Here is a 16,539-nt window from a genome sequence, read left to right as displayed (position 1 = left end):
GTGCCAGGAGCTCAACTCGAAGCTCCGGAAGAAATGAATAACAGAATAACAGTTTAAGAGCCACCGCCTCATAACAGTTTCAGACGTATAGGGAACGGTTTGAGAGCTAAAGCTTTGTTTAAGCTCTAAGCTTTCAAAGTAGCCGCTGATCGTTAAGAGTACTCGTATTTCGAGCAACGGTAGCTAAAGTCTATGAGTCATTATCATTCAACACATGGCTACAGTTTGAGAACAGCTACAGTTTGAGGGTGCTAACAGATTGACACGAGTTTAGCTACAGTTTGAGACATGGCTTCGAGTCGAATCAAACTACAGCTTGAGATGCACTGTATATGGGGGTATGATATTTTTTGTAAGCCATTTTTCGCGCCTCATTGCACACGGCTGCAACTTTCTCCGCCTGCAGATTGCATATTGCATAATCGTTACCGCTCGCTGGATGCCAAACTGTCAATCAACCCTCTCACTTGAGCGCACACACTCCGCCCCACCCCCAACCTCCTACCCAAACCTTCGCTACATTTGTAATTTCTTCCAATTCACAAATTCGTCCACTTTTCGCCATTCCCTCACTCCGCCAGCGCTGGCCCCCTCCCCTCCCCGATATTATTTCACTTTCTTTGACTAACCCGTGTCATTCACATCTTTATGGAACATAATAGGCCCATATTTCATATTTCATATTACATCGAGCAAATAACCCTCATTTTTGAGAGAGAGAGTTGGCAAAAGTTACACCAACAGCCCACAGCCCACAGCCCACAGCCCGCCGAAAGCCCACCCTCGCGCAGTAACAGTCGCAGAACTTTGGATGAAATCATTCATTCCACGAGCGACGCGTCGCCACTCGGTCGCCTTTGTAGTTGTTTTTCTGTTTCTCTGTGCTCTCCAGCGCATAGAGGATGTCATTACCATACACCGTACTCCCACCACTACCAGACACGACATCGTCTCGTGTGTCGCGGCGACACAGCGTCAACAATATTGCACGCGACTAGCAGTTGTCGATTCCTTATTGCCGGTGGGTGGGGGGATGCTGGAGGGGGTGTACACTCGAGGTGGTGTTTGTAGCATCGAAGGGAGGGAAATTCGTGAAGGAAAAATGAGGATAGATTATAGTGAGTAGCAAAATCGATATGGCCTGCACTTCATTGAATCGGATATTACTGTAGCTGGAAACTATGGATGTTCAGAGACCTTAGATGCCGGAACAGAAGGAACACACCGTACGAGTGAGGATGGAATAGATTATTCTATATAAATACCATTGAAAATGGTATTTTAAACATGCAAATCATAGACTATCGAGGGAATTCAATTAGGTTCGATTGCCGGTAGAAAGTTCAGGGAATCGAAATGGTGCTGTTTTTGTGACCCGCACCGTGTGGCTTCCTCCGGTTTTGTTTTTATTTTGTTCTCCTTCGTCAGCATACATCCGGAGTCCGGGCTCCGGACATACACACACATCCATATGTGGAGTGAGCACTCTCGCACACAGACGGAGGTACGGCCGTACAGCCATGTATCGAGTATCTGTGTGAGATTCAGCATTTCGTCGCCATTTGGTGCAGATTTTTTGCATCCTCCTCTCCTCCTCCCTTTTCCGTTTGCTGTTGTGTTGCTCTTCTTCCTCTTCCTCCCCCATCTTCATCTTGTGCTTTTGCTTTTGCTTCTTCCTCGTTTTTTTCTCTTTGCTTTCCTGTTTCCTCTGCATACATTTTCACAACAAATCATAAAAAGTGGCCATGATGGCGCGACGCCAGCGGCGAGGCAGGGGCAGGGACTGGCGGCAGGCGGCAGACAACCTCCCACCAGCCATACAACCATTGTAGCAAGCATCGAACCAGCCCAACCACCCACCACACAATGCACACAGCAACGAGGACGCCGTTGTCCTCGTCGTTGCCAGGACATTCTCGAAGCCAGTTGTTTGTCGACTGGCGTCGCGTGCGGGCGGCTTTTTTCCGATTGCTCCTCCTGCGACATCGACCTGAAATAGGACCAGCAAAGGACAGGCCCCGAATGGAGTTGAACAGAGTTACATAAATTATTCATCGGTCGGGTCCGGCTCCGGCTCCGGGGCGAAGGTAAAAAGCTTTTAATGCATAATTAATTGATCCGATTCGAGTCGAGTCGAATCGAATCGAATTGAATCTAGTCGAATCGAAGCGGAGTCCAGTCAATCAATAGAGAGGACGAACTCCGTTTGACGGAAGCGGGGAATCCTGCGCAGAAACAGAGGCAGAAGCAGAGGCAAAAACAGATGCAGAGCTGTTTACATGCCGCATAAAAGTTCATTATCCTTCGAAACTCCGACAGTACCATTGTGTGCGAGAGCTCGAGTGTCTGTGTGTGTGAGTGTTTTGTGGTGGAGAGGCATACGAAAATCATTAAAAAGTTTAACACACGTCTGGCGAGAGGAGCAGAGGCAGGGGCAGGGCCAGGGGCAGGGCCAGGGCAGGGGCAGGGCATTCAAGTGCTTCATTAGCGACTTTCTCAAGTGTGTGTGTTGAGTCCTGCACAGTCAGAAGCAGAGTCAGAGACTCCTCACAGACTGAATCTCAGGGCTACGAGGAAAGGAGACCCGCCGAGACGAGAGCAGACCGCCTGGATATGGCTATGGCTATGGTTATGGTTATGGGTCCATTGTTTTGCGCGCTTCCGCCAGACGTCGCACTTTGTTTACTCCTCGCTCCGGCTCCCCCAGAAGCCCACAAAAGCCCACAAAGTCAAGGACTCGCAGCGGCCTCGCTCTCTCGCTCTCGCGCTTTGTTTCCAGATTCCAGATCCCTGATCCCGTGTGCCCCTTCTCATGCATACCTTTCCCTTGCACACATTCTCCTTACAGTTCGCTGGCTGGGTGGACGCGGTAATCTTTGTGTTCAGCCTGGAGAACGAGGGCAGCTTCAATACCGTCTACAATTACTACACGAAAATGGCGCATTTTCGGAACGGACAGGACATACCCATGATACTGGTGGGGACGCAAGGTGAGTCGAATCCCTCCCATTCCACGCTTCCCTACTTATTCCCGGCCTCCCCGGTGCCCCTCTTCCAGATTCGATCAGTGAGCGCAGTCCGCGTGTGATTGACGACACCCGCGCCAGAAAGTTGGCCAGCGATCTGAAGCGCTGCTCCTACTACGAGACCTGCGCTACATACGGCCTGAACGTGGAGCGCGTCTTCCAGGACGGTGAGTCCTTCAAACCACACTAGTCCCTTCCAGAACTAACCAGCGCCCCCTCATTGCCCCACACAGCTTGCCAGAAGATCCTGTCGCAGCGCCTGCCGCTGCCGGCGTCAGTGCAGCCGCCCAGGCCCACAACCCCGCAAGGAAGTCGCCTCGGACTGGCCCCCTACCAGGCACCCACCAACGGACAGCACGGCCAGCACGCGCAACACGCGCAACCTGGACAACATGGACAACACGGACACCATGGAATGCACGGACAGCGGGGACAGCAGCAACTGCCGCTGCGGATGAGCGCGGACTTTGCGCAGGGGGAGCAGAAGCTCTGGTCTCTGCAGGCGAGCAGCTCCTCCTTGGCCTCCTGCACGACGGTGGCCACCAACGAGAACAACAACATAACCAAATACAACCCCGGAACGGCGGCCAACTCCCTGCAAGGCGACTGCTCGCAAGTGCAGCTGCGAGATCCACGGGATCTGGCACCGCCACCCGGCAAGGAGCTGCCCACGCCCACCTCGACGCCCACGACGAGTCGGAAGAGCCGGCGACGCTCGAACCTGTTCATCCCCTCCTCCTCAAAGAAGGCCGACAAGGACAAGGAGCCGAAGGGCAGCGAGCTGGGCAGCGGCCGATCCATTCCCATCAAGCAGGGCTATCTCTACAAGCGCTCCAGCAAGTCCCTCAACAAGGAGTGGAAGAAGAAGTACGTGACGCTGTGCGACGACGGCCGGCTCACGTACCACCCGTCGCTGCACGACTACATGGACGACGTGCACGGCAAGGAGATTCCGCTGCAGTACGTGACGGTGAAGGTCCCGGGCCAGAAGCCGCGCGGCTCCAAGTCCATCATCACAAACAGTGCTCTGACCAGCTCGCTGCTGGCCAACGGCCACAGGGCCCAGAACACGCTCAGCGACGGCATTGGCTGCCTCACCCTGGCCAAGGACAATCAGCGCAAGCTGAGCGAGAAGCTCTCCCTGCTGGGGGCCGGATCGGGGGCTGCTGCCGGCGGAACAGAGCCCCTCAAGTCGAACAGCTCGCAGCAGACGAGCGGGGACGAGGGCATAGCCATGTCCAACTCGAATTCGCAGACGTTCATAGCTGGGGGGGAGGCTGCGGCAACGGCAACGGCCACGGCCAGCAAGCTGGAGGCCCAGACGCCGAACGTGAAGAAGCGGCACCGCCGCATGAAGAGCAGCAGCGTGAAGGCGAGCGAGGCCGACGACAACGACGGCTACGAGTTCTACATCGTCTCGCTGGACTCCAAGCAGTGGCACTTCGAGGCAGCCAACTCGGAGGAGCGCGACGAGTGGGTGGCCGCCGTCGAGCAGGAGATCTTCAAGAGCCTGCAGAGCATCGAGAGCAGCAAGACCAAGCAGGCGACCAGCACAGATCTGGCTGCCATGCTGGCCATCCGTCAGCGGGTGCCGGGCAACGGCCACTGTGTGGACTGTGGAGCACCAAGTAAGTGCAGCTACAGCTGCTATCATTTGTGCCAGCACTCACCTTCTGCTCCTCCTCTTTGTCATTGCAGATCCCGAATGGGCCAGCCTCAATCTGGGCGTGCTCATGTGCATCGAGTGCTCGGGCATTCACCGCAACCTTGGCTCGCACATATCCAAGGTTCGCTCCCTGGGCTTGGACGACTGGCCGTAAGTTATTGAGAAACTCTCTGCCTACTTTGTGGCCTAACACTATATTTTTCCGCCATCAGATCGCCCCATCTCAGTGTGATGCTGGCCATCGGCAACAGTCTGGCAAACTCCGTCTGGGAGTCGAACACCAGACAACGGGCCAAGCCGACGGTGCAGGCCAGTCGCGAAGAGAAGGAGCGATGGATACGCAGCAAGTACGAGGCCAAGGAATTCCTCACTTCCCTCGGCGGCGGCTCATCGACGCACGCCAGCCCCAGTCCGGGACAGCAGCTGATTGAGGCTGTGATACGGGCCGACATCAAGTCGATTGTCTCCATTCTGGCCAATTGCCCAGCAGAGGTGACCAACGCCAATGTGAGCGCCCGGGATGTGCGCACTCCGCTGCTCCTGGCCTGTGCCATAGGCAACCTGGCCATTGCACAGCTCCTGATATGGGTAAGTTACCTAAAGAGAATAAAAATGCATTTACTGACTGTCTTTTTATTGTCTTTTTCCCAGTACGGGGCCAACATTAAGCACACGGATCACGAGGGTCGCACGTGCCTGGCCTATGCCCGGGCTGCCCAATCACTGGCCACGGCCAAGTCGATGAAGGCCGCAGCGGCGGCGCAGGCGGGCACAACCGTTCCCGCACCTGCTCCCCCCGCCAACGGCGGAATACCGGCTCCGCAATACAATGTCGAGGACACGACGGCTCTGGTGGAGCTGTTGGAGGGACTGGGCTGCCCCGAGGCGGCTCCTCTGACCGCCAGCGGAACGCTGCCGCGGAGACGCGACACCCTGGGCACGCCGTACGAGAAGTCTGTGTCGGGAGTTATCTAAATTAGTTAAATTTTCAATAAGCTGACGCGGGTGTTCGAGGATGTTCGAAAATGTAATGGAATTAGTTGAAATGCGAGAGGGAAAATTGTATAGCGATTAGGGCATAGGTTTTTAGGAATATTGTGCAAATGTAAATGTTTTATTATTATAATTGATTAATGATTAATGGTTATTATTATTTTGGCGAGCACTTTTATCGATGTTTTCAGTTTGTTTAGTTCCTAGGTCGTCCCAAAAGCCTGTACAGTCCTCTTGTTGTAATCTCAAGTTTATAATTTATTATTTTCGTATTACGTACTGCTATTATTACACATTATTATTATGATTATTATTGTTTTATCGTGTGCAGGTTTTTATGTCGTTTGCAAAACAACTAATTATGTAGTAATATTATTTTTAACTCTCGATTACCATCAGCGGATTGCGTAAAGACTTCTGAAACATCCATACACTATATACCATACGCCTCTAACAATAGAAACAGTAGGAGAGCTGAAGCTGATGCTGATGCTGATGCAAAACATACGTATAAACATGAATGAATCTAAGATTAAAGCCAAAAACAAACTTATACTATACAACATACACAAACACATACATATATATTATACGAGTGTATGTACACTCATAGTTGAAATTGCTTGATAATCGGTTACCACAAATCAACACGCCTAAACCTAAACATGTACTACTTATGTAGCTTACGCTGAACCAAACTCACAAACAAACAAACAAATTCTTTGCTATGGTAAATCCAACAAAACTTCTTATTAAAAGCACGTTTAACGGATTGCACTAGACCAGAAATGACCATCAGGCTGCTGTCAAATCCGTCTGGGCAACACATTAAACTGAAAGTATTTGAAACCAATTATACAAAGTAGCTATAAATCAATCAATATATATATTACTATATGTATACACCCTCTATATATTGTGTACGCTATTTGTACGCACTACAAACCACAAAACGTGACAAACTCAATCTAATTGGAAGGAAAAGCAGCACACAAAACCACAACAAGAACAACAACAAAAGAAGAAAACCCTTTAAATAAAAATCTATTAAACATTTTAACATTTTTTTTTTAAACAACAACAACCCACACAGGTTTTTCTCCTTTGTTCTCCTGGTCAGAATCTATAAATAAAGTATGTTATGTTCATATATATATGTACATATATTTATTTGATAAGATAGCTACCGGGATATATATGAGAGGGTAGTCCATCTATAAAATTTGGCTATTTGGAGCCTCAAAAACAAAGTGAATATTTTACACAAATCAATTATTCTTATCTCGTTTATTTCTATAAAACTAAACGAAATGGAGTTCAATTAATTCCCATTGTCTTTGAAGAGAAACGAAGGCTTTCTTGGGGAACCTATGATTTGAATACCCTTGCAAGTCGATTGTACCTGTGCGACTTTCACCCGATTTGGCCTACACCTTTCTCAGCTTTTGTTAATGTTTTTCCTCGATACTAGTGGGGGGCACGGCCCCTGCCACCCCACGTCTCACTAGCTCAATCAACAAACAAAGTGCCCTCGATGGAGGATAAAGAGTTTACGTGCAGAAACTATTTGGCGATCAGACATGGTTAGAGTTAGTAAAAATTATGATGATTAAAAAAAAAAAAAATTGTTATTAAGGTCAAAGAATTTGGAGGGGGATATTATTCGGTTTAATATCTGTTCAGGTTTCTAGAGTAGAGGTCCTCTTAGATCATCCTGTTGTGCAGGTCGACTGGGTGTATTCTGGCCAGCCTACGCCGGTGTCTTGTTCTTGCAAGAGGTCTCGCCAGTATATAACGGTGGTTTCTGAGCTTACACATATGGTTCTTCGCTTGATTGTTGATAACATCACCAAAAAGTGGTACGTTAAGGTCCTTGGCAATGTCCCGGCTACGGATATACCACTCAGCTCCGGAGATCCTACGCAGAAATTTACTCTGGAACGTCATGATCCAAGCAAGGTTAGTTTTGGCGGCAATCCCGTACAGCTGAATGCCGTACTTCCAGGCAGGTGCTAGTATGGCTTCGTATATCATAACTTTGTTTTTTAAACTGAGCTTGTTGCTTTGTTTAAGTATCCAGAACATTTTCTGGGCCTTACCCACCAACTTGCTTCTCACGCTACGGATGTGACTGTCGAAAGTCGAACGTGCATTCAGTGTAACTCCGAGGTATGTGTGATTCCTACGCTGCTCCACGAGTTTCCCAAGCAAGCAGACACCAGGGCTAGAGCCCATTCTATTGCACACTTATCAGGGTTTATGGAAATGTTCACAGTTTTCAAATAGCTTGAGGTATTGCTGTAGATTGTCTGTGGCATCATAGACACAGCTAGCCCCCGATAGTACTGCTGTGTCGTCAGCAAATGTTGCCACCTTGAGAGTACAGTGTCGGCCCAAGCACGCTGCCTTGCGGTACTCCTGCCTTGATGGTCTTGGGCGAAGAAACTATACCATCCTGGACTACACGGAAGGTCCTCTCCGTCAGAAAGCTTTTGATAACTTCATACAGCTGAGGGTTGAGCATCACTTTGATTTTAGCGAGTAGTCCCTCGTGCTACACTCGGTCGAAAGCCTGCGAAATATCCAGGTATGCAGCTACAGTGTACTGTTTTTTTTGGAAGCCGTCTAGTATATGTTCCACTACCCTGTGCAGTTGTTCGGGTGTGCCGTGCTGAAGCCTGAACCCAAATTGGTAGTTTGGCATGGCTGTTTTAACCAGCGGCGACTCTAGTACCCTTCGTAGGATGCAGCGCTCAAACATTTTGCCAAAAGTTGACAAGAGACTAATTGGTCTATGTTTGTTGAGGTCTTTCGGTGGCTTTCCTGGTTTTGGCAACATGATTATGTGGGCACATCTCCAGGCTTTGGGAAAGAATGCTAATCTTAGCGATGCGTTAAAGATTAGCAGCAGACACAGAATCGCTCTGTTTGGTAGCGCCTTTGCCACAGGGGCCTTCTTGGACTTGAGTTTCTTTATGTCTTCCGATATTTCTTGTAAAGTGATTGCCGCGACAGGGAGCTCCATCTGGTGGGTCTCATTCAGCCTCTCAGTGACCATCATTGCTGTTCTACTAGATGTCGTCCGAAATGGTGTGAATCTTTCTCCCACACTGTGCATTGCTGTTTTTGCCCATGAGCACGGAGAGTTCTTCTCCAAGCCTCAAAAATTTGTTGGACTAAGTGCTGTCCTATGGCAGCTCAACGTCCATCATCTCATAATCATGAAATAGAATCAATCTCTAATCTGAGCGCAGTTCTCGGATGTCGATGTTCTTACAGATGGCTGTCATGATTAAATAAAACCAATTACAATCGCTTATAAATGGAAAAAGTTGCGTTTATTTCGTCAAAAGACAAGAAAATTGCCCACAAAATAAATTGAAAATTAAACCACATTCATTTTAAAATCTTCCGCATATTAAAGAAATTGTTAAAGCTCAACAAAGAGTACTTAAAAGAGTACTAAATACAATTATGTAAGTACGAATAAAATCGTGTTAGCCAAAGATTTAAATATGACTGACTGACTTTTTGTCGTTGTCCGATATCTTGCTGATACCGGTGAGAGGGATAGCGAGTAGACGATTGAGCCGGGGGTTGGTTGGGGTAGCCAATATCTTACACAATTCGACCGTCACACACCAAAAAGTTATGTCAACTATAACGAATTAATTGGATTCGAAGTGTTCGAAGAACTATAAAAAAGGGTTTGAACCGCCACACTTCACCAAAAAAAATGGAAATATGATTTTGCTGGCTAAATATATATTTTTATCTGTGATGTTGAGCACTTTGTTCCCCTTCTCAAACGGAACCGAGAGTAAGTAAATAATATAAAAAAAATAGTATTAAATAAATGCCACTTCAATTACCAGCTTGTTCGAGCAAAGGAGGATCCTGTAACCCGAAAAAAAAATGTGCAGATATGGAAAAGTTTCCACAACTAACATTTGAGTCGCCCAATTGTTTGAACAACGAACTGTGCTGTATTTTTGTACAATAAATTCGACTAAAGGTGTCCCTCTATTGTATAAACTAGTTTTGGGTCAAAAAGTCGCAACCCTTACTCATTATTCGTATTTCGGGCTGGCAAGTTATTGAGCCAGTTAGCTGAAACTATTAACCAAAGCAGTTAATAGTCGGGTCCACATCTCCATCTGTATGTTTATTATCCAGGGTTGGGACAAATCAATTTGGGTACCTAAGACATCTGGCGAAACTGCACTGTTATGCCAGTGTATAGGCAATTATGGTGCATAAGCATATTTGCAATGCACTGTATCCAGCTTGTAATTAGATATAAACGAAAGACAGACCTCAGGGCAGTGGAGGAAAAAGAGAAAACACCAAAATGAAGCAAAAGACTTTGGCATCTGTGGTCTAAAATAACAAAGAAAGATACAACTGTGTGGGCTGGGTGCTTTATTTAATCAAACGAAATCTAACAAGCCTTCAATTTGGGAACATTTTAAGTGATGAAGAATTTTGTTTACATGTTAGGGGAGTCGCTTCTTCGCTAATGGGAAGTTACAAAGTGTCCGGTCCGAGAATTGAACTTCAGATGGAGCAGCATTATAATGTAAACTGTAATATAACATATGAATGTAAGTCACGCGGGTTGTGTGAAGTGTTAGGCGTGCAATGTTAATTTACTCTGAATGTGCAATTTAAAACGAAACACAACTGCATGTGGGGCGAGACAAGTGTCGCAAACGAATCTGATGAGGCGAAGATACTGGTGGACCACGCTGCGTGGTACAAGAAGCAACAAACCGATCGGAGGCGAAACAGTTCTGCTCGCTGTCATCCTTATCGTCTTCATCCATTCCACTTGGACTCATCGGGATCTTCTCTTTCTTGTCCGCGAACCGTCTGAGGCACTCGCCTGCTCTATGGTTAATTTTGAATTGTTTTTTTTTCCATTTTTTGTTTTGTCATTTTGTATACGTTTTCCGGTGTTTTGTTTGCCGTTTTTCCTTTTAACAGATCCTGGTCGTCGTCATCATTGTTGCCATTGAGTCGAAAGTGAACGCTTTTTGATTGGTATTTAAGTTTTTGTTTTGTCTAAACACAACAAGCAAATTCCGCGCAATGCTTCTGCTGCGGCTGCTGCGTGGGCTGGGGCAGGGATCCTGTTCCCGCTGATGGTAACAGATTCAGTTTTGAATAGGGACACAGCCGCAACGTAGGCTGCAGCAGCGATTGCTGATTTTGATTTGCCGCGGCCCGCTGGCCACGGATTCGTTAACTTTGGAGCTCCATGTCGATTTTGTGGTTGTACAGAGAGAACACGCTCGCACCCTTTGCTTGCAGTGCACCTGATCTGCAGTTGCCTTTGCCTTTGTCTTTGCCGCCTTAGCGCCCGCTACCGATACCGCTGCGCACAGGCCCCTTCATTTTTTGTTGGCCTTGAATTTGGAGTAGAAGCTCTGAATCTGTGCATAGCGCGCCGGTATGGAATCGAGTATACCGGTGTAGCTGAAATTCTGCTGCTGGCGATTCTTCTCATGCAGATTATCTCCCGACAAGTAAGTAACCACGTTCTTTTGCAGCTCGCTGACATGGGGATCGGCATGGTTGGCCACCAGATGGTTGCAGAACTGAGCGATCTGCAGGAAGACCGAAGCATCGCGATCTGTGGCAAGAATTACAACTCAATTAAAGCCCATGTCCACTCAGACATCTCGCCCATCACGGCACTCACCCATCTTCCGCGAAATCTTCAGCAAAGAGAGCGGCTGGCTTTCGTTGTCGCGCTGGGCGCGCAGATGGCGGTTTCCATGCTTGAATTCCTGCTCCAGCCAACGGATGACATGCCGCACATTCTCGCTGCGCTTCTTCAAATCATCCAGCTCGTTGAGTACTGGATGGGGGGAAACACACAAGATAAGTTAATGGCTTCGACCACTCTCCTCTACTCCACTCTCGAGTGCACTCACCTGCATTGGGTATCAGGACAATGCACTTCTTCGTCCTCACCAACGACTTGACAATGCCATTGTATTCGGTCAACGCCTTGGAATCGACCACAACGAATGGGGACATCACCACATGGGGAGGACTGTCTCGCAGCTCCTCCTCGAGTGTCTCCACTTCGTTTTGCAGCCAGAGTTTTCCCATTAGCTCGCACTTCTTGGACTTCGCCTCGGAGCGCTCCTCATCCGCTCCGGAGCTGGACTGAACATTGAGTTTCTCAATGACACTGTTGGTGGTGGTGGAGGCAGAGGTGCCCCCGGCCACTGATGTGCCAGTGGCACTGGCGATGACCGCCGCTGCCTTCTCGGAATTGCGATTCCGCAGGTAGCCTTTGCGAGGCATCTTGCGGCACTCCTCAACGGTGTCCTTCTCCTCGTTGCTCGTGTAGCTCTTGCGGACAATGCCGTTCTTGCGGTCCGAGTAGCGACGCGTCCGTCCCTCGTTCCGCTTCCGTGTGGTCTTCGGAGCAGTGCGACGCTCTCGGCGCCGGTTGCCGCCACCCTTCTTCTCCTCACGCTGTTTCTTCTTCTGGTTCTCGGTGAAGCGCCGCGTCTTCACGCAGAATCTGTAGTTGAACTTCTTCTGCTTGCAAATGAAGAAGCCGAAGTCGACCATTTTGAAGATGCGCAGAATGGACTCCTCTTGAGGCGTGACACGCTCCCTGATAATCGTCTCCCAGTCCAGGGTGATCTGGGTGCTCTGGAAGATGTCAAAGTTTTTGAAGGTGAAGTCCTCGCTCAGCGGAACATTGGCCCGGACATCGAAGAGCTCAACAAGGGCCTCCCGCACATTGGAGGTGGTGAGGAGCTCTCGCTCAAAGTAAACCTTCCTCGTAAAGACATCGATATTGCAGTAATTCAGCAGCTTCATGATCTTGTGGACAAACTCGGGATTCGAGTGGTAGCAGCCGATGAGTATCTCGGGATTAACGCGCAGCCAATCGAAGAGCATCTTCAGGGCTCTGATGGTCGGCTCATTGTGCAGACAGTCAATGATTATGTTCGGATTGATCTTGGTGTATTTGTTGCGATATATGAGCTTCTTCGGTGGCTCCGAGAGACTTACGGGCGGCTCATGTTCAGGATTTGGCTCTGGCTCCCGACATCCCTCCGGGACATCCCTCCTCTGCTTAGGGCACTCCACTTCCACGTGTTTCACCTGCTCTTCGGCGCTCTTGAAGTTCAGCTGCAGCACTTCGAAGCTGTGCAACAACTCTTCGGAGTCTGCTTCCTGGGAGTTGGGTCTGCGCTCTAGCTCGGGGTATACAAGTTTCTCCTCCTCAATGACCACATCCTCGTCGTCCAAGTCGTTGGCTATGATATCGCTGCCGCAGACTCCGTCTGCTGACCTGCGCCCTTTTTTGCTGTAAGAAGCTGCTGGGAGTGGAGAATTAGTTGGGCTAGACCAGACATATGGACAGATGTCACAACTCACCTGTCTCATAGGGATCCTCGGCGCACGGTTCCCCCGGGTCGGCAGCATCTATGTCGCTGAAGTCAGTATCGAAGTTGGAGCTGAGGTCCGTGTAGTCCTCCTCGTCGCTGTAGAAGTCCGTGTCCATGTCGCTCTCACTGTCATAGCAGGAGCTATCGTCAGACTGGGCGATCTTGCGACGACGGCGCCGCAGGCGCATGCCTCGCCGCTTGCTCTTGCAGGAGAGAGGCGTCTTCAGATCGCTCTCCTTGGCCTCGTCGCTGGAACGAGTGGAGATGGGCTCAGGGTTCTTCTCGCCGTCGCCTGTCTCCTGGGTCTTCACATCGTCCACGGAGCGCTGACTGTCGCGCGAATCGGAGCTGCAATCCTTGAGGGAGTGGGGTCGGGGAAACAGCTTCTTGTCCTTGCGCTCGCACTCACCAACGGCGGTCAGCCAGTTCTTGTACTCGTTGCGGGACTTGCGGATCAGAGTGTCGAACTCCTCGAATCGCTGCTCGTAGTCCGCCTGGAACTGCTCGTTGTCTGCTGAGCGGGCCAGAATCGTCTGCTCAATGCTGACAATGCAGGCGTCCATCAGATCGGAGCAGGCGGCCACCAGAAAGGCATGCAATGAGTATATCTTGGGCGAGTTGATCATCTTGAGCTTGGACAGGCAGAAGAACAAGATCGAGATGATCTTGTAAATGCTCGGCTCCGGCATTCGCAGCTGCTGGGAGCAGAGAATCTTACGCAAGTCAATCAGCACACAGTGACAGAGGGCATTGAAGTCGGGAACCTCTTTGTCGAAGAAGAAGATGTCCACGATCAGATAGAATCGGGCGAAGAAGTCCTCAATGTTGAAGTCGAGCTTGTTTGGGTCCATCTGCTCCAAGTACTCGGTGTGCTTGGCGAAGAGCTTGTTGAGATTGTTCTCGCTCAGCTCGAAGGGGATGATGCAGACCAACGAGTACAGATAATGGTAAGTGGAGTCCAGATCGTAGTTCTGGCCGTAGTACAGGGTGCCCAGCTGGTTCTGCGCCATGCCGATGGCCGGGTTGAGCTTAAAGGCCTCCAAATAGTACTTGGCCACCTGTTCCTTGCTGATGCTCAGCTTGCTGTCGATGCGGAAGTCAAGAAAGTAGCGATGAAGGTCGCCCAGGCTCAGCAGCGATGAGTGTATGGTGTCCAGGGCAAAGGAGACGGCTTCCAGGCTCTTGTCCACGGCTTGTGTGCAGGAGTTCGACGGCTCCTTGGGCTCCTCTATCATGTCGCTGATGTAGCCATCGCTTATGATGGAGAAGTCGATGAGATACTTGAGATCCAAGTCATAGATCTCCTCCATCTTGGAGGACAGTCGTTTGTAGTTGAATATCCCCGCGCAGAGAAAGCGCTCCAGCTTCTGCATATTCTCCTGCGCGGTGGCTGCGTCCGCGCCTTGCTTGTGCCAGTTCTTCTTGACGAAGGCTATAAATTCGTAATAGCCGCGTCGCCACATCACCTCCCGGATCTTCTTTCCCACCGATTGATAATCCTTAAAGATGATTTGCTTGCACAGTTGCACCAGCAGTGAGCGCTTCTCTTCAATCTCGTGCTGGAACAGTTGCTCCACGCTTTGCACATTTTTCTTGTCTTCATCCAGCTGCTTCGAGGCAGTGTACAGGGATCTGTCCAAGGCAATCACATTACTTTCGGCTCATTTTCTGGCACTCGTACAAATCTGGATTACCTGTACAAATCCTTCACCTCCTGGCTAAGCAGGGCAGCACCGTTGCCGTTGCCGTTTCCGCAGTGCCCGTTGCTGTTGAACGCGGGCTCCAGGCAGCGGCTTCTAGTGTTTCCCGCCTCCATGGCGCACTCGCTGGAGGCATTCGAGCCGCCCGAGCTAAGTGTCGCCTCCATATCGGACGAACGAAGATCTGGGGGAGAAAAGGAATGCAAATTTTTGTGTTCTGCGCACATGTGACGTGACCATAAAATTTCTCTACAACACTACTATACTCGCATGAGCGTAAAAATGTAGGTGGTGTGGTATGGTCTTCCAGCTGTTTCTCGAAATTCCACCGTATTCTTTTTTGCTGACAAATTGTTGTTCAAATGAAATTTCTTTTCACGTTTACGTTTTACGGCTTTGTTGTTGTTTTTAGCTTCAACTGATGACGCACACACATACACGCGCAGCTTCGTTGATGGTGTTTCATTGAATAATCAATTAAACACGGTGTTGTCTACTTTTCTTGCGCTGCCACTCGCGTGCTTCTGCAGCTGCTGCTGCACTGGTATTTTCAATGTGGCGAAATAATCCATGCACCACCCATCTGCCATCCACTCAGGTAGTCGATAAGCTGTTTACCTGCATGATATGCATTACCTTTTATCAGTTTTAGATTGTTTTATGAGGCGCGTTTCTGCAAATTTGACGTTTTGCGTTTCTTTGTTTGGGCACCAGAAATATACCGAAATATACCATCTCTTTTAAAAAATATACCGTAAATATACTGACTTTTTTACATATTCCTCGTTTTTGATCTTCCGCCAAATATTACTAAAAGAGGTGTTCGGAGCAGAACCCAGCCGATTAGCTGCTTGCCGAATAGCACCTAATTCTTGGCCCTCAGCCGCTTATTTTGTTTGTTACTTATGTCTATGTCACTCATTTGTTTGTTAAAGCTCTGCGCTTGCTTGCCCTGCTAAACGCTCTCTGCCAGCTCGCTCTTCGCTATCTCCGCTTTGCGTCTGCCTACCGACGTCGGCCGAGCGAAGCTGCGCTTAGCGATCGGAGCGGCAATGTAGAGGGCAGGCAAGCCACACTTGCAATTTGGATGTCACGCATTAAAGAACATATCGTAATTTTATTTCTGCGCCGAGTTTTATTTAATTCGAAATAATTAGTCGGCCGATTGGGGATAAAAAACATTATCTCCACAAGAGGTTTTAGCGAAAAGAGAGCTAGTCCCAAAAAGGAGAGAAACGCCAAACGATACTTCTTATGACAGAAAGTGGACGTTCAGACAGATGTTGCATGATGCATGATGCTCTAAAACATGATATATTATTCCTCTTCGCTTAAAGTTTAGATGAGCCCAAAACATATAAAACATGCAGTGTGATCGAGTCCACCAGCACATATTTATTGGGTCTGCCTGTTTTTGAACCTATGCTTGGCATTGAGGTGTAGTGGAATACGTTTCAGGCAAAAACGTGCAGATTCTTGCTTGAACGTGCTTATGGCGTCATGCATAGGTAGTGTTGATAAACGCATTTATTACTTGAAGATGGCATATTGTAGGTTTATGGGCGCGATTTTCAAATGTTAGGTTTTGTTAATTGAATAACAAAAATAACAATTTCAGCACAAATGACAAATTACTATAGCTTGTCGAACCTTGCGGTTACTCTTAAGTGAAAGGGTCAATAGACAGAGTGATCAATTGTTGATTGTCGGCCGTTTTAAGTGACAGACGTGTG

General features: G+C 48.8%; 2 protein-coding genes and 1 long non-coding RNA gene across 10 annotated transcripts in view; 2 read left to right on the top strand and 1 right to left on the bottom strand.

Annotated features, from left to right (window-relative positions):
* The window catches only part of LOC108162626 (centaurin-gamma-1A), a 61,949-nt gene extending 55,411 nt beyond the window's left edge, over nucleotides 1–6,538 (top strand). For 2 of the 3 annotated variants that reach the window (XM_017297449.2, XM_033392542.1), the window contains exons 3-8: nucleotides 2,849–2,990; nucleotides 3,059–3,193; nucleotides 3,260–4,654; nucleotides 4,725–4,842; nucleotides 4,905–5,280; nucleotides 5,344–6,538. In XM_017297449.2, the coding sequence (XP_017152938.2) occupies nucleotides 2,849–2,990; nucleotides 3,059–3,193; nucleotides 3,260–4,654; nucleotides 4,725–4,842; nucleotides 4,905–5,280; nucleotides 5,344–5,667 (2,490 nt within the window). In that variant the 3' untranslated portion in view covers nucleotides 5,668–6,538. Of the gene's footprint in view, nucleotides 1–1,941; nucleotides 2,088–2,848; nucleotides 2,991–3,058; nucleotides 3,194–3,259; nucleotides 4,655–4,724; nucleotides 4,843–4,904; nucleotides 5,281–5,343 lie in introns of those variants that run through there. The other variant, XM_033392543.1, reaches the window with a different exon arrangement.
* Nucleotides 6,539–9,334: 2,796 nt separating this feature from the next.
* LOC108163096 lies at nucleotides 9,335–9,750 on the top strand. Its single transcript, XR_001775628.2, has 2 exons — nucleotides 9,335–9,505; nucleotides 9,561–9,750. It is a non-coding gene; the product is annotated as an uncharacterized LOC108163096 (long non-coding RNA).
* Nucleotides 9,751–10,090: 340 nt separating this feature from the next.
* LOC108163095 (protein SMG5) lies at nucleotides 10,091–15,672 on the bottom strand. Of its 6 annotated transcripts, none has more exons than XR_004472806.1 (6): nucleotides 14,801–15,424; nucleotides 13,096–14,738; nucleotides 11,625–13,037; nucleotides 11,390–11,548; nucleotides 10,339–11,320; nucleotides 10,091–10,269 (listed from the first exon to the last, which is right to left on the bottom strand). XR_004472806.1 is itself a non-coding variant. In XM_033392987.1 (6 exons), exons 2-6 carry the CDS (start codon nucleotides 14,971–14,973, stop codon nucleotides 11,079–11,081), a joined length of 3,630 nt encoding a protein of 1,209 aa, XP_033248878.1. In that variant the 5' UTR covers nucleotides 14,974–14,990; nucleotides 15,575–15,672; the 3' UTR covers nucleotides 10,091–11,078. The 6 variants fall into 6 exon arrangements, 5 of the variants coding, with proteins under 5 accessions (XP_033248878.1, XP_017153673.1, XP_017153671.1 ...); XM_033392987.1 differs by adding an exon at nucleotides 15,575–15,672 and having other exon boundaries at nucleotides 10,091–11,320; nucleotides 14,801–14,990; XM_017298184.2 differs by adding an exon at nucleotides 15,443–15,544 and having other exon boundaries at nucleotides 10,091–11,320; nucleotides 14,801–14,990.
* Nucleotides 15,673–16,539: the final 867 nt, after the last annotated feature.

Source organism: Drosophila miranda, chromosome 4 (genome assembly GCF_003369915.1).
Source record: "Drosophila miranda strain MSH22 chromosome 4, D.miranda_PacBio2.1, whole genome shotgun sequence".
NCBI classification, from domain to species: domain Eukaryota; kingdom Metazoa; phylum Arthropoda; class Insecta; order Diptera; family Drosophilidae; genus Drosophila; species Drosophila miranda.
Note: the sequence above shows the minus strand (reverse complement) of the source record. Positions and strands in the feature narration are given on the sequence as shown.

Excerpts from the sequence above, each read along its gene's own strand:
- LOC108163095 (XM_017298180.2), bottom strand. The coding sequence starts at position 15,033 with ATGTGCGCAGAACACAAAAATTTGCATTCCTTTTCTCCCCCAGATCTT. Across the intron at positions 13,038-13,095 it reads CGAGGATCCCTATGAGACAG|CAGCTTCTTACAGCAAAAAA; the intron begins GTGAGTTGTGAC and ends CTCCACTCCCAG. Across the intron at positions 11,321-11,389 it reads GAAGATTTCGCGGAAGATGG|ATCGCGATGCTTCGGTCTTC; the intron begins GTGAGTGCCGTG and ends TTCTTGCCACAG.